Below are 17,622 nucleotides of genomic sequence, written 5' to 3' on the forward strand. Positions count from 1 at the left end.
GCTCTAGCTGACCCTGCTTTGAGCAGGAGCTGCTTGACTAGTCCATCCCCAGAGGCCCCTCCCAACCTCAACAATGCTGTGATTCTGAAATACTAGAAAGTTTTTTTTTTTCTCTAAGACATTGTCACTCCCCATCCCCCAAAGAAACTCTGAACTCAGAAAATGCTTCATAAAATCTCAGAGAATGTGAAGATTGGAACCAGCCTCCCACAGGGGTTATTAGAAACAGCAGTGAGGGAAAGGAAGATTTTGGGGGTTTAATTAAAAATTCCTTTTTCTTTTTTCTTTTTTTTTTGTTAAATATGAAGACATAAACAACAAAATACTGCTGTACCAAACAAAAACTCTAGCATTTGATACATCTATTTTAAACTATAAAGATTCAAGTACAACTATCTGGGAAGTACATCAGAACATACTGCACAGGACTGCATCTTTCATTTAAACAGAGACCACAGACACAATAAACATGACTGTGTGTAGCTGGGTCCAGCACAGCACAAACACTGCGGGCAAGACACAGGTCAGGTATGCACACTGAGAAGTACTCTCTCTACTTGGACTGATACAGTCAAGTCCAGTCAATAAAATAAAACAAATATACCAATCTTCTGGATCTGAAGAATTTTTGACAAGTGCAGACCCTGACATTTGGAATGCAACTGAAGAAGAGGATTTCCAAAATTTCACATCAATGTGAAGGCCAGAACACAGATCTAGAAAAGGTCATTCAAGCTTTTCTGGAACCAAATATTTGAAGTGTTACATTTGCAAGCACCCCATGTTTCTCCAGCAGTCATCGAAGATTCAGAACAGCACTGTTCTGAACAGCATGATGCTTTCAAAGAGGCATGCTGCACTCCTCAAGCCATGCTTCATGTATTTCTGGAGGCACGTTCAGGCTGCTGTGTTTCTGATAATTCCACTACCACAACAGGTTATGGAAGGCCAAGGTCTGCATGCCACGTTCAGCCAGGCATCCCACCGACTTCAGCTTAGTTTGACTACAAATATGGAAACTGCAGGTGGATGTTCCCGCGCCAGCTGCACAAAAGCCAAGTGGGAGATAGCTGCAAAACATGAGCTAATTCTGTCAGCAATCAGTCAGCCACTAAGTGACTGTGTGGCATAAAGGAGGTTGATACTTTGGGGGAAAACGAAGGAGTAAAGAGAGAGATTCAACAGCGTTTGCAGGTGTGTGCATGTCAGGGGTTCGGGTGCAAGACAGAACAGAAGCATGAGAACAAGGGAAAACACTGCACCAGCAGCTCTGGAAACTGCACCACAGACTGGGCTGCTTTCTGTAAGAGAGGAGCTATCACCACCAGAACTAATGAGCAAAGAGAGCACGTATGGATAGACTTCCAGTTATTGCTCAGGTTTTAGCTGCTCTTGATGAGAAAGCAGAACCTCTGCATATGCAGAGCAGCCATCATTACTAACTCCTATTGCTGTTTACCCTCATTTCTTCACTGCATTTCTTTTGCTGGAGCAACTCACAGTTCTCCCTGCACTATTTGCCCTTCTTTTTTCCAGACCATCTATTTAAAATAATAAAAACCAGTGATAAAAACACCAAAAGCAAGTAAATTCATGGGTTTGTGATGTTTGAAAGGATGCATCCCCAGATAACTCTACCCAGAAGAAAGCCCTCCTCAGTTTAAGAAAGCAAAAAACTACATTTAGCAGCTGAAGTCTCAGAAAACTTGGATTCAAATTAATTTTTCAACTTCCTAAGGAAATGGAAGCTGAGTTCTGCATTTAAAATTCAGGCCTTTCAAACAAAATACCAGCAGTACCTGTTAAGCTCCCTCTTCTGGCTAATTAATAAAATTGCTTAGATTTTGTATGCCTAAGTTTACGTTTTCCCAATTATGTTCTACCAATAAAAAAATCAAATAATAAATAAATAAATAATCTATAAAGCAACCTTGATATTAAAATATGAAAGCTCAGTGTTCAGCTTTAGATAGTGCCCTCCTGTTGTCTCACACTGACAAGTTGCACACACACACAAACCAGAAACATCCTGGGACAGCTCTGCAAACTCAGCCTGACCAACAGTCCACCCTCCAGACTGCTCCTAAGTGTCTGAACACCACTACATGTTCTCTGATACCAGCTGCCCAACCTCACATTTTCTGTGTTCAAAACATATTAGGCTGGCTAAGTAGTCCCCAGATTACACCTTTCCTTGTTCTAGCTAAGTAGTCCCCAAAGTACACCTTTCCTTGTTGTAGCTAAAATTAGAATTAATTGTGTAATAAAAATACAAATAGAAAAAGGTAAATGTTGAAAATGAGGAAAACATACCACACAAATTTCAGCTGCCTCCATTCCAGGGTTTCCCCTCTCTGACGTGATTTCCAAATCATTTCTGCTGGCTAAGCACAGCTCTCCATCACTAGGACTAGTTGAGAATCAGCCTAATGCTATTTATCTGTCAGTAAAATGGGAAAAATACCCAGTGGCCAGGACAGTGTCTAACTTTACTGCCTCATCTGACTGAAAGTTGTTTTCTAATTCAGTCAGAAAACCCATCTGTATTTGTGCCCTTCAATGAAATAAAAAAAAGAAACAAAGACTCCTCTGTGCTTTTTCCATAAAGGAAGAAGAGTAACCCAAGAGCTCCAGCCACTGAAAGCACCAAAATCCCTCTGCTGTACTGCTGTTTCCTGTCACTGTTCCATGGAAATGCCAAAAAAAAAAAAAAAAAAAACAGTCCAGTCTAGAGAGATGCAGAATTCATCATCCCCTATAAGCAGATAATCTGTCATCCCATAGCGGTAAATAATTGCAAGTAATTGGTGTTTATCTCATGCACTGACTTTGATGTTAATCACACTAGGGCAGTTGCTCTAGCTGGCATGTCAAAAGCAGAAATATTTTTCACTCTATCTGTCAACAGCTCCAAAATTGAGTAGATCTTAGCCAACAGGTGTGGCTTTCAAAGTTACAAGGCTTGCACTTTTCACTGGGTGCTCAAATGAGCTTTCCAGGTACTGATCCCTTCCTGTGCCCTTGCTGATATTTTAATGAAACCCAATGTAAATTAATTCTTTTTAAAGAGAAAAGTATCACCAACAAACTTCACTATTTCAATTGCATTCATCCTAGCTCACATTTAAATTTAAATTGTCGATTTCATTACACAGTTAAATAATTGCCAGTGTGGAGAGAGAACTTATTCCAGCAGTGAACTCTGTTCTGTCACCAGTGAGAATGTTAAGCCTCTTCTCCCAGCTTTTTATCACTGAAGTAGTTCTCATCAGGAGAGATGTACAATGAAATTGTCTTCTGAAAAACACCATCCTGCTGAAAAGTGTCATGGCATCTTCAGAAATACAAGGTAAACTTTCTGATGGCATGCAGGATGAAACCTGTACCCAAAAATCCTAAAAATAAGATGCAGTTTCAGGTCTGGCAGATACTGTCACCAACTTGGGCTCCCAGTATACCCTTGCTCCTCATAGATGAATAAAAGAAGGAAAATATTATTTTGGTCTCTGAGAGACAAAAAGCTGATTTATGAAATGAATCATTTGGAGAATCAGAGGAACTGGTTAAAAATGGACAGTCACCAAGAGCACGAAAGGGCATGTGAAGAGAAATTCCCCAATCCACAACGGAGGAAACAAGCCAGAGAGGTCTGACAGCTCAGAAAGGAACATTTAACGTCTCATCCCTCCTGGGCTGAGATTTGCACAGTCAGATTCAGCAACTAGAGCAACCAGCCCTCACCAAACTGACACAAATTCTTGGGACAGAATGAAGATGCAGTGGCAGTGCCAAGTCACCCTCACTGTGAAACAGCCAAATTAATGATAAATGGAGCTTAGCACAATTGTTCATTTTCTTCTAAAGCCTAAGTCAGTGTAGATGTGATGTCAGCATATCACCACCATTTATGTACTTCACTACTTTTTCCACGAGTAAGGGTTGAAATGTTCCTTAAAAGTGACTCAACTCTCTGTAAAAATGGAATAAATCAAGTTTGCTCAAGCTCAGGTGGACATTTAATAGCAAAACTGGAATCAAAACAGAGTTACTTCATGTTTTTAACTTCATAGATTCAGAGAACAATTTGGGTTGGAAGGGACTTTAAAGATCAAGTTCCAACCACCCTGCCATGGGCAGGGACACCTTCCACTAGACCAGGTTGCTCAAGGCCTCATCCAACCTGGCCTTCAGCACCTCCAGGGAGGGGGCATCCACAACCTCCCTGGGCAACCTGTTCCAGAGTCTCACCACTCTCACTGAAAAGAATTTCTTCCTAACCTCCAGTCTAAATCTGCCCTCCTCAAGCTTTAAACCATTTCCACTCATCCTATCACTACAAGTCCTTGTAAAAAGTCCTTCCCCAGCTTTCTTGTAGTCTCCTTCAGGTACTGGAAGGCTGCTCAGGCTGAACAGCCCCAACTCTCACAGCCTGGCCTCATAGAGGAGATACTCCAGCCCTCTGATCAGAAAAAAAAAATTTCATCATTCAAACTATTAGACAATGGAATAAATTTCCAAGGGAGGTGGTGGATTCTCCTACATTAGACAGTTTCAAGGCCCAGCTTGATGGGTGCTTGGCCATCTCATTTGAACTATGTTGTAACCCTGAAAGATTGGACTAGATGATCCTTGAGGTCCCTTCCAACCTGGTAGTCTATGTATCTATGAATCACCTTCATGTCATCCTTTGGACCTGCTCCAGCAGTTCCATGGCATTCTCATGAGCACCAGAAGTGGACTCCAGGTGGGGTCTCACTCAGTAATGCAGTCTCCCTTCAAAAAAAGTCTCATTTTTTTCATTACTAAAAACATTTCAGTTGCACTATTCCACCTTAGCACTGTATCAATACACTGTTTATTTGTCTGATAATGATGCCTTCATTTAACACAGCTAGCCTTTTAGCTGCTAAACCTTCTGTTCCATCTTGCCTATATTTCGATCCACAAATTCATTCCAATGATTCATTTCAAAGGTCTTGTTACACATCTATCTGTGACTAGCATTCTGAAAGTATTCTTTTATGGAGTGTTTTCAGAGCTTTTCATCTAAGTGAGCTCTGTAATAAATCACTACCAGACTTTTCAGAAACAGGAAACAAAACTAAGCAGAAGCACCCTTGCTTTTATACTCTTTAACTCCCTGCACTCGAAACAACTGACCTGGAAATACGAATTTCAATGACAAGAATGCAGTTGCCTTATTTCAAACACAGTCCTTCATGCAAATCTAAGCTAAATCTTTTATGACATTCAGTAACACAAGACAGAAGTTAATGACCAAAAAAAACGACCCAAAAAGTTACAGGCTTATAAATCACCTCCTTGCCAAAGCAGGAGTTTCTTTCTAATGTGACTGATAAGAACAGTAAATTGAAGACAGGCTTAGTAAACGAAACAGAGTAAAACAGGGAGAATACATTAAAGCCCTTTAAAAACATTAAACAGCATATAAAAGTGCAGAAAAAAAAAGTACTAAAGTGTGAAAATCAAACATGAAAATAAATGTAAGTGCTACAGTTCAAGATGGCAACTCCAAACAATAGGATCAATAAAATGGAAGGATCTACCCTAGCCTATGGTCCTTCTTTGTGATTATGGATAAGAAGAGCTTTATAAAACAATTTCACTAACATGTCTCTTAAGCAGTTTTCTGGTCTCACTAAAAAGAGAAACTCAGACTGAGAAAGTTGGTATAAAATTGCAGTTTCTTGAATAGAAATTGCTGAGTTAAGAAACCAAACTTTGAAGGGGTATGTGGAGAAGAAGAAAAGTCAGGCTCTTTTCCTTCAAAAAGATGCATCATCAAATTAAAATACCTGCAGGATGCTCTCTCTCCTGCTGACAGGATGAGGGAATTATCAATGCAAGACATGCCCAGCAGTGCAGAAGACAAGCTGTCACAGCCTGCACATGATTGAAGGCTGGGACAAAGGTGACATTGTGCACAGACATCATACTGAAGAAAAGATAACACCAGTCTTTTGCCTTCAAACGTACTCAGGTGTTGCATCCTGAGTAATGCAATCCCTGTCATTCCTTCTGAGGTGGAATGAGCAGGCACATACCTCAGTTAGCAAGATGACATCTCAGAAGCTGCAGAAACAGGAGAAGCTTTCACAGCACTGAATCCTCAAACCATTTACATGTATCTAGGAGAAATGTCCTGGTTTGTGAGTGGAAAGAACACTGTTTTACACATATTTTTTTCTACAAGAGCTTCCAGTTTTCCATACTGACATATACTAAAGAAAAATGCATGTAGTCACTGCAGCACAGCAAATGAAATGCTGGAGTTTGGAAATATAACTGCTAAGCAGCTGGCCACTAGGCTTAATGCTCATGGTTTTAGTTAACAGACTACTAAATATCCAGACAAAATACACACAATGACCAACAAGAACAGGGAGAGCAGGCAATCTAATTTTAAGGTATACAACACAATCTCAATGCATGGGGAGGATATAATGAGAAGAATTGGGATTCGGTAAAGTAATTAACAAAGTCTTAAAGAAGTGTCTGATAAGGCTATTCTAGAAGCTACAAAACAACTGAAACCAGAAAACAAGACTTTTAGTGATCTGCTTTGAAATAAAAGGAAACAACTTCAACAGTTTGGAATGCAGCTAGTGGAGAGCATAATGCTGTCACTTCTGAAGAGAGGAACCTGGGTGATGAATCTGCTCTTGAAAGTGCATCTTTAGCTAAAATGACTAGTGAGACTGTGTGAGGGCCAGACAGGAGAAATGGAGCATGGAGCATCTACTGTTAAAAGTGATTAGAATGTAAGGCACTGTCCCTGGGCTAGCCAAAGGTGAGTCAGTGACTGAAGCAATCAACTGCAGCTAGTGGGAAGCAACCCCAGAAGGAAAAGGCAACCACCACTACTTACTCTTTACAAAAGGTTTCCTTGCAGAGTCAGATTTTACTAAGAATGCAAAGAGATATTTCTTCAAATGTTTATCCAAAAACATACAACACGAAAACACTCTTTCAACATTATCTCAAAAAGCCTTATTGCTCTATTACTGCTATGAATATCCATGCTACATCTCAAGAGCAAGATGTTCCCGTGTGCTGCCGAATGCTGACTACATTTAACATTGGAAGAGATGTCTGTTCTTCACAGTCAAGACACCATGCTGGTTTAAAACAGTCAAATAGCATCATACCCCTATTGGGGAAAAGCATGCTTACACAGCAAACAGTTTAATTCCCAACAGGAAATCCAAGACGCACAATTTTTAAACACAAAAGATATTATTACTTAGAGATAGTAGTGAAAAACAAGCTTTAGTACAGACATATAAGCACTTGCTCACAAAAGGTGCTACATATGCGAATAGTAGCCCCAAAAGAGTCACTCCTTCCCCAGAAGACAAACACACTTTCTTACCTTTGGCCATTTGGGGTTCAGAAGTCGTGCTTTGATGGCATCATCCAGGGCCTTGTCGTACTGCTGGATTTTGATGTAGGCTGCGGAGCGATTGCTGTAGAGAATGCAGTTCTGCGGATCGACCCCCAGAGCCTCGTTGTACAACACGATCGCTGTATGAAAATCACCATCGTGGCAAGCCTGGTTGCTCTGGCGAACCTTCTCAACAAACTCAGCTTTGCTCAACATGGGACTGCCAGGACTTCTCCTTCCGAGGGATTTTGATCCAAAAAAAGATATCTGGGAGGGGAGGGAGAAACGACGTGTTAGTGTTACGGACTGCTGCTCAGAAAAGGAAAAACAAAATCGAAATGTTAGAAACCATCCAGCAGAAATTCAAGGCACCAGCATGACTGCAGGACACATTATGAACTCAGAATCACTTTAAAAAGTGAATTGTTTATCTCTTGACTTTTTGAGGGGTGTAAAAGTAACAAAAAAGAGCCTTATAAAACATATCATTCCCTATGAGGGATGTCTTCTAGAAGACACATTGCCTTCTCCAGTTTCACTGTAGTCTCTTTTATTATGCTCTCCAATGTTCACAACCTTCTCCTCCTCAGCCACACTATCTGTTCTCCAGCACAAAGCATCACTGCCAGCTAAATAAGTTTATGACAGGTGGCAGGTGTGAATGTGAGGATAGTGCCAGCATGCCTGCAGTTTGACATGGAGATCACACAGCACACCTGCATAGAGTGGAAGAATGATTAAATTCCCCTCAGACCAAGGAACCTGCAGTGATCCATCTGCTCACAAACCTCTATACCCAGCTACCTGCAGGCTGCAAATTGTTTATAAATGGAAAGGGAAGGATGTGCCTTTGGAACTGGGCACACTCACAGAAATTAGTGGGCCATGCAATTTAGTTTAGCAACAGAGGAGTGATCAGCCACTTTCCCAGATTGTCAACTTCATGCAACACAACATAACCAAGAGAAACAAGTTTAAGCCTTCCAATTTTAAAGATTATTATTTAAAGTGAACTATAGAAAGTCCTAGTACATCCTTTCTCCTCATTTAATTCCTTATTTTCCTCAGCCAGCCATTTGCAGTCAGGAATTTTTTTTGTCACATGCAGCATGCTCGCTGCCAAGGACCCTCAAAAACAAAGCAAGAGTTTTGGACAACTCTGATTACAAGACAGTTGTGAGTTCTGGAGCAATTGTATTTGGTGGCAGGCAACCTGTACACATGGTAACATACAAAGTACTTGGAAATACTTGGAAAGAACAAAGAAAAGGATAAGATTATCACAAATTGTTACCACAGCACAACAACTTAAGCAGGGCTTAAGTACATTACCAGAGCAAACTCGGGCACATTTTCTGGTAGAAGGGGAAGCAAGCTGCAAACTGACATCCTGCCTCAAGCATCAAAATAGTCAGTAGACTTTATTTATTTTTTTTCCTTAAGTCAAACAACAACAACAATAGAAAAGCTTCAGACTACAAATTACAGATCTCTTCTTTGCCTCATGATTACCCCCATTTTTTTCAGACAAGTGTTTTGCCCAAACTGTTTCTAACCATCTCTCCTGAAGGAGACTCCCATGTTTCACTCAGGCAATCTCATTACACTGCTTCCTGATTTTCATCATTAAAATGTTTTTCTAATATGCACCTCAAATTTCCTCTGCTTCAGTAAATGTACTGTTTCTTGGCCTGTTTACAGCAGACCAAAGCAAAAACTTTGTTTCTTCCATCTATGTGGTTGCCATTTATACAATACTAATATAAGCTAATATGTAGCTTGGCTACTTATCATTGTTGTTGTTGTTATTATTACTATTATTACTGCTACTAAAAACAAATTTTTGCATCCTTGAAAATTCATTCCCTATGCAAACCCAAACATTAGAGCTCAACACATTGCTTTAAGCCAAGCAGTGCAATAACTCACAACAAGAGCAACAGCTCTTGTGAGACGCCACCTCAAGTACTGTGTCCAGTTCTGGTGTCCCCAGAATAAGAAGGACACAGAACTATTGGAATGAGGCCATAGGAGGGCCATAAGGATGATCCAAGGGCTGAAACACCTTTGCTATGAGTATAGGCTGAGGGAGCTGGGAGTGTTCAGCCAAGGGAAGACCTCAGGGGGACCTTAGAGCTGCCTTCAAATATCTCAAAGGATCCTACAGGAAGGCTGGAGAGGGACTGTTTACAAAGGCCTGCTGTGACAGGATGGGGGCAATGGTTTCAGACTAGAGAAAGACAGATTTATATTGGATATCAGGAAAAAGTTCTTTATTATGAGGGTGGTGGAACACTGGAATAGGTTGCCCAGGGAGGTGGTTGAGGCTCCTTCCCTGAAGATATTCAAGGTGAGGCTCAATGAGGCCCTAGGCAAGCTGATCTAGTTGGGGATGTCCCTGCTGGCTGTGGGGAGGTTGGACTGGATGACCTTTGGTGGTCCTTTCTGTCCTGGACCATTCCATGATTCTATGACTTCTCATAAGGGTGTCTAGCAATAGGACAAGGGGGAATGGTTTTAAGCTGAGGGAGAGTAGGGTTGGACCGGATCTTAGGAAGAAGTTCTTCAGTACAAGGGTGGTGAGACTCTAGAATAGGTTGCCCAGGGAGGCTGTGGATGCCTCCCCCCTTGAACACCTCCTGGGGATGTTCAAGGTCAGGTTGGATGAAGACTTGAGCAGCTGAGTCAAGTTGAGTGGCATCCCTGCCCACAGCAGGGAGGTTGGAGGAGATGATCTCTAAGGTCCCTTCCAACCTAAGTCATTCTATGACTTCTGTGTATTTGACGGCAAATTTCATCATGGTCAGTTTGCCATGACCTGAGAAGTTATAAGAGAAAAATATGAAGATTCAGCAGCTATTAGGTGAGTGGATATTCAAACACAGAGATCAGGAAACCCTGAGAAAGCCAATTAGTCACCAGAAGGCCAGAGATGGCTGGAGGTGCTGTAGTGAAATGGGCTTTGTGTGTACCCAAGTGCCTCTGCAGTAACCCAGGTGGCACCTAGAGACACTATGAGTCACATGTAGAGTTGATTTGCTGTAGGAAATAAAAGAAGCCAAAGGAAATACCATTCTTCTCACATTGTCTGTCATCTTCACCTACTTTCTTCCTCTGCAGTTTCAACAGCATCTCTAAGCCCAAGAACTTACATTTCTGCCCACTCCTGAAACCTGCTGAAATTGACTAACATGCCACCCTTGCACAAGATCTTTCTCAGTGGGCAAACCTAAAAACTATTGGGTAATATTTCCAACCATTAAAGTCAGGACAACCAAAACATTTTCTCACTGTTCTTATTTTTACACTAGCATTTGTTCCTGAAAATTACCAGAAGAATGGGAAACATGATTTTATACAACCTAGAATCAACACTTCAGAGTCACTACAAGTGACACAATCCAATGAAGTCCTACAGAAATGCCCATTTTATGTAAGAAGTGTGGAACATTTTAACCTGAGCAATATTCTATTCAAAAAAAAAAAAAAAAACCTTTACCTGGGGCCTAAAAGGAGTTCATACATGTCAAAAATGTCTGAAAGCAGATGAACTTTCAAGCTATACTGAAGGAAATGCAGGGCTAACAGTCTAAAGATCTCTCATACATCATTTTTCAAAAGGATCTGAGGAAATAAATTAAGAAAAGTGTTAGAGGACAAGCATCAGAGGGTGACCAACTAACCCAGGTCAAGGATTCCAGGGATACTCTGGTCTGTCAGAAGTAAGGCCTCACCAGACTAATCTCAAGGAGCACTAGTGAGACAAAGGAAGGCACAAGTCAAACAATAGCTGTCTTTTCTGCCTACCCATTATGCATGAACAAATGAAAACACAAAGCTGTTAATAATTTTCCCAGAATCACACTGTGAGTCTGTAACAACAAGGGGAATCCATGAGGAGATATCCCCTCAGTCCCAGTAAAGTGGTTCCTTCCTCTAATATCCTGTGAAGCTAAATAATCTCATGGGAAAGGGAGAAAAAAAAAAAAAAAGAACAAAACTATTGTAAAAGAAAACTATGATGGTAATTTCTGCAATATGTTGTTATTTAATTCCTGCTATCATGAGAACTACACAAGGCAGTAAAACATCATTAGGTAAAAGAAAGAACCACAGATCGAAACTGAGTCATTCTGGCTCTCAAATCACAAAAAATTATGATGGTACCAGCACACAAAAAGTACTCATTAAAAAGCCATCCCCACTTCCCAGTCACCACTGTTCTTCTGCCAGTACAGTGGAAGGAGATGGCAATGCACAGCACATATTTAGGCTGCCTAATTCTTTGTCATAGAAAGTATTCAAACTACTAAGCCAATGCTAAAGAAAAACAGAAGTTCCTTAATTTAGGGGAACATAAAAGGTTCTAAAGAAGTGCAGAACTGGATCTAGTAGAGATCTAGGAGCTCATGCATTTCTTATAAAGAATAAGATGGCACAAGCTTCTCAGCATCACTTCCCCAAATCAGCACAGGGCACCAGAAATGAGCTCCTACTACAGGGAGCACATCAGATAGAAGTTCCCATGATATCTGTTTCATATTAGTCTCAGCAATTAATTCCCTTCTCTGATGAAAAGGCCTCCTCCTCTTGCAGAAGGTGCTCAAGACTCAACCTCAGTGACCATTCAAGGCCAGTGTTAAAAACACACAATTTCCTTTGGTCTCCTTCCAAGAAAGAACAAACTCCCAACCTCCCTCCAACCCCAAGCAAACAGTAAGTTGAATACACAGAGAAAACTATGAGAACATTTATCTTCCAAGATCAAGATTGGTCCTGTATAGAAAAAGAACATTTAGCAAATAAAGTAAGTGTCCATACACACTGAAAGATCTGTTGGTCTGAGCAGCACATCACTAGCCAGGAAACAGTAGAGAGTAGATTCCCATTCAGCTCCAAAACCATGAGTGAGAAGAAATAACAGATAATACAAATTCTCCTCCAAGACAAGAGGGTAAGAGAAAACAATATAGTGCAACAGCATGAAGCAAATGGTGGATCAAACAAACACCTCAGAGCTTGTCAGTTTGTATAGAATCCATCATATTGAATGCTGAACAATTCAAATAAATCTGCCCTACACAGATGATGTCTTGGGTGGCAGGTCCATGATGAAGACACCTCTTAAGAAAATCCTTTATAGCTTCCAAAAAACACCTTGATATGTAGCATTTGTATATTTTAAATTATCTAAATAGCTCAAAATACTCAATGAAGCATGAGAAAGAGGGAAAAAATAAAAAGAAAGAAGCAAGCAGAAAACCTGGCATTCCAAATGGATTCTGAAACAAAGTGACAGCTACTTACTCTAAATACAGGTTTCCAAATTCAGTTCAAGTCTAACTGAGTCTCCCTTTCTACAAAGACATCTAAACAACATCTTGTATTTTAATCTGTAAAATGGCTTCATGCTTTTTTACTCCATATTCTGGGTTATTATTGTTTTTCTGTAACAGAAACTGTCTTCAACAGGAGTTCAAGGGCAGGAAAAAAGCACAAAGTTTCTCCCCATAACCTCCCTGCTCCCACAGCCAGCACTTCAGCTGGTCTGTGCCAGAGCTCTGAATAGACACAAAACCTTGCCAAGCCCCATCCAACCCTCACCCACTCAGAACAGAATTTTAACAAAAATAGTGTAGAAGGAAATGAAAGGCCACTGAAACTGAAAGTTTAAGCCACTGTGGGATGTGTACAACAGCTACCCAGGCTGCCAGATTTGTCTAAGATGGATTTTATCTTCACAGCTTGTTATGAAGTGTTACTGAGCATACAACTGCGAAAAGAGAAAGAAACATTTCCTTATATCTCAGCAACATACTATACACACCCCATAAGTGGGACATGGGTAAACTGTCTGTAGGTCAGTGAGAGAAACACTCCTCACTGGCTGGGTACAGAAGGGTCCCTGCAAACACATCCACTCTGTGGAGCACCACTGGAATACTCCTGTGCAGTTCTGAAGCCACAGTGAAAACAAAGCCACTGCCACCACCCAACAGACATTCTGCTGAAGTTACCTTCTATCTAGCAGAAGCAATATTAAGGAAATCCTACAAACCCCTGCTGCTTCTTGTCACTGTCAATGGTCAGCAGTTTCTGCAGTCCAGCATTTACACTGTATTAATTACCTGCGCATCTCACCTGACTTCTGCTGTAGTCTAAGGTACCCCTACAAATCCTAGTAAATATTCTTCAGACAGATAGAGGTTAATTTCCTCTAGTTAATCTACGTTACTGGGGGGGGGGGGGGAAGTCAGATTTTCACAAAGTAATAAGTAAAACAGAAGTCAGACTTCCAAATTTTTAAATAAAATTCTAGAATCTATTTTTGTATCATAAAAAAGCTATAATTTATCTAAAAGCATAAATAAATCAATAGGAATAAATACCTTGAACATAAAACCATAACTTACAGCACTATTCTATAAAAAAAAACCTCACATTTCAGTAAATCTCCTAATGGAACATATGTGTAGGCTTCTGGAGCATACTGATCTCCAAATGTTTTACTACTTCGCTTTTTCACTTCAATTAGACACAAAAATATTTTAAATACGAACCTATCAACAGGAAAGGAACTGATGTATAAACTGAAGCCTATACAAAATTTTCTAAATATAAAAGAAGTCTTTTCTAAAAATGAGAAGCAACTTTGAGAATCCAATACTGAACCTGGAGAGATCTTCAAGAGTAACATCAGTGAGATCCACTCTAATCAGTGCTATGCTACATGTTACTAAAGATTGTAACAACTCTGCCATCCATAGATAAATTTAAACAGTGCTTTTTTGGTAATTTTAAAAACCAAAGGTTATGCAGGCCAAATTATGCCCTTGCTTACACTGTTGAAAAGGGCTTCCGTTAAGAAACAAAATTGTGTTTTCAAGCAAACACTCCCAAAGAAAGAAAGAATTTGTACAGATGTCATTTTTAAACACTACCAAGAAACTAACCTGCTTTCCCTGCAAACACACTGCAAAACTGTTTGGATCATGTACATACCACAGTCTGTTCATAAATCTAGTGCTAAATGTAACTACTTACAATAATTTAAAAGCTCTGAGTAACATGCATCAAGTCATTGCAAATATTTTCTTGTCGCTTTCCCCAAACTCGTGACCTCAAAGCTCTTCTCAGTCCTTCCATAAGAAGTATCTCAGGCAATGATACTACACCAACTAGTGATGGATGAGGAGACAGCCAAGAGATCACCACAGCCTATATATATAACTTTTTATACAAGCTCTTCAGCCATGCACAAGTCAGCCAGTGTGGTTGCTGCTCTCCCTCTCCTGGTTTTCTGAACAGCAGACACTCAGCTTTTTCCTTTTCTCAGAAAAACAAAAAATCAACTTCACTGATCCAGAGACAACCTTCAAAGCCAGACTAACAACTGCGAATTCAGGTTTGTGTCTGGGCATACTGAAAGTCAAAATAAAAGCTCAAATTTTCCAGGACCTTGCGAATATGATTGGAGTGCCCTCACAGCTCAGGAACATACTGTGTATGTTATTGTCAATCATTTTAGAGGAAGTATGTGAAGCAGTCAAAATTCGTAAAGAATGGGAGAAACAGTGAAAAACTGGTATAGAAGAAGTGGAAAGTACTGCAAAAATTGAGATGGAGAAAAGTGATAAATTAAAGCAGAAGGGAGCACATTTTCTCATTCAGAGATGGTCAGTATGACACGGGGACATTGAAAAGAAATAAAAGCTAACTTCCTAAGTCTAAAGCGTTGTTTGTTCCTGTTGTCATCCAACAGATTTATCACTAATGTAAAGGAAAGATCTAGTATAAGCTAAAGGAAGCACAAAATCTTGATATTGATTATCATGAATAACAGTTAATTATAAATTATCAGTGAGGACTCTGACCTTTTCCTCTGAGACACCAGTTAGCCAGAGGCACAGACACAGTAACAATGGACTGAAGAATCAGTCATACAGCTAAAGCCAGATCTGAACAGGAAAATCACTCCAGGAAGACTTTTGAGGGCAGCAGGTGCACGTGCTCCCTGGATTTTGTTGTTTGAAACAAGTTCATCCCTTCTCTGAAGGGCTGTGTGCAATCCAGGAGTGAAGTCTGCCCAACAGCAACCACAGCTTTCACTGGTAACACCAGAGAGAAGAGCCTCCACCTGACATCTCTCTTTGCAACAGCCCCATCTCTGTGACCTGCCCAGGAGGAAGGAAATAAGGGGTAATGGGTCAAGGATGGAAGGATACGCAATGGACAACAAGGAGGTTTTCAGTTTCAGACAAGAGGGGGTTAATGTGAAGAAATAAGACTTGATCAATAGCCAGCAGAAATACATGCACAGACTATACTGCTGCAGCACTGGCTTTCATTTCTTGTTTTGGATAATAGAGTAATAATCACCATTAATGATGCTATCACTAATAATAATCAGTAGTCTTATACATTTGCATGACCTAGGACTGTGTTTACATCAGACAACTCACACCCCACAAAAAGGGCAAATTACTGCTGACAAAAACCTTGGAATATTCAAGGCACACACACATCTATTTACCAAAAAACTGTTTTCAAAGAGAACCTATAAAGGGTTTCATCTGAGCACCTGAAGAGCTGTTGTTCTTCACCAGAAGAAAGCAGAAGGGTGGCATTGTCTAAGTTTGTGCAAACCTCCAAAGAAAATTAATTTAAAAAAAAAACATGAATGGTGCCAAAGAAAGGAGGAAGGACCAAAAAAATCATAGACGCCCAACCATTTCAACTCTCTATTAACTGTGGACAACCAGGGATATCTCTATGGCTGCAACATCAAACTATAGGAGCATGGGCTGCTGACAGGCATCATACATCTCATCCTTTATCACCAGTCTGTTCCAGTGAAGAAACAGCACAGCATCACTGACACTTGCTGTCATCCAAGATGCACTGACTGAATCCAGGCTCCAGATTCCAAATCCTGTCAGTAACAAAGCTCCTGTAATCGAGTTACTGACCACTTTCCCAATGGCCAGGACGCCCTGCCGAGGTCCCGGCTTCTGCAGAACTTGTGTCTGCCCGTTAGTTTCAACAGGGTAATTAGCGCTGAAGTGCTATGCGGTACGCCCGAGACACTGCCTGCACCTCGAGGTTTAACGGGGCACACCGGGCTGCGGTTACCCGGGAGCCAGCGAACGCGGGCTCCACGCCGCTACCCGCGCTCTCTCTAGCTGGAGGCTCGCACAACACAACACAACACAACACAACACACGGACGCGGCAGCTGTGTCCTGCCCACAGCGACCACCGGTCCCGGCAGCTCAGCCCACAGCCGCTGACCGGGAAGGACCGACGGCCGGCCGAGCTGCCTGCCCGCAGCGCTGCGCTCCGTCAGGGCTGGGCGGGCGGCCGGCCCGCGCACGCCGGACGAGGCAGAGGCTCCTGGAGACTCGGCGCCCCTCTCAGCCCATCGAGAGGTCCGGGGCGAAGGAAGTCGAGCGCTGGGCCAGGCGACCGTGGCTGCATCCGAGGCCTGCCGGCCCCAGAGCCCCGCCGGGCATCCGCCGGCCACCACCGCGTTCCCCGACCCGCCCGCGGCCCGCCGGGGCAGCTGCCCTGCAGCTGCCCTGCAGCTCACCTCGCCTAGCCGCCGGGCCTGCGCCCTCCTCGCGGGCTCCCCCCTCGGGCCAGGACAGCGGCCCGCCCGCGCACCGAAACTTCCCTCCGACGCCCACAGGCAGGGATCGCGCCCGGCCCGGCGGCTCCTTCCCGCCTCCTCGGCCGCCCGGCGGCGGGCCGGGACGAGGGGCCGCTCCCGGCGCCGCTGCAGCAACGCCGCCCGTCCGGCGTCAACTCACCCGGGGAGGCTCCGAGTCCCGCTCCCGCCGCCGCCGAGCCCGGCCCCCCGCTACGGCCCCCGGCGGGGCGGGCGGCGGTGCCTGTTGCTCCATCGCGCTCCGACTCCTCCTCCTCAGGGGGCCGCCGCCGCCCCCCACCGGGTCGATCCCGCTCCGTCCGCCCGGCCCACAGCGCCACGTTCCGGGCCCGGCTCGGGGGGAACCGCACTGCCCCCGGCCCCGCCTCCGGGGCTGGGCTCAGGACGGACCCCGGACACCCCCCGCCCGACGGCGCCAGGCCCGCTCCGGCACGGCCCTGCGCCGGACGTCCTGCGGCTGGAGCCCTGCCTCCCCGGGCCGTGATGTTTCCCGCCCGGAGGGGTCGTTCTGCTGAACCCTGCTCCTGCCGAGGTAGTCGCGCCTCTCCCCG

At 42.9% G+C, this 17,622-nt stretch overlaps 1 protein-coding gene across 2 annotated transcripts in view; it reads right to left on the reverse strand.

Annotated features, from left to right (window-relative positions):
- Positions 1-17,306, reverse strand: part of TTC28 (tetratricopeptide repeat domain 28) — a 136,386-nt gene extending 119,080 nt beyond the window's left edge. For both annotated transcript variants that reach the window (XM_054392699.1, XM_054392698.1), the window contains exons 1-2: positions 17,214-17,306; positions 7,394-7,672 (exon numbers count right to left, since the gene is read on the reverse strand). In XM_054392699.1, coding sequence (XP_054248674.1) covers positions 7,394-7,672; positions 17,214-17,306 — 372 coding nt within the window. The remainder of the gene's footprint in view (positions 1-7,393; positions 7,673-17,213) is intronic.
- Between the last annotated feature and the right edge of the window lie 316 nt (positions 17,307-17,622).

The sequence above is a fragment of the Indicator indicator genome, chromosome 26 (genome assembly GCF_027791375.1).
Source record: "Indicator indicator isolate 239-I01 chromosome 26, UM_Iind_1.1, whole genome shotgun sequence".
NCBI classification, from domain to species: domain Eukaryota; kingdom Metazoa; phylum Chordata; class Aves; order Piciformes; family Indicatoridae; genus Indicator; species Indicator indicator.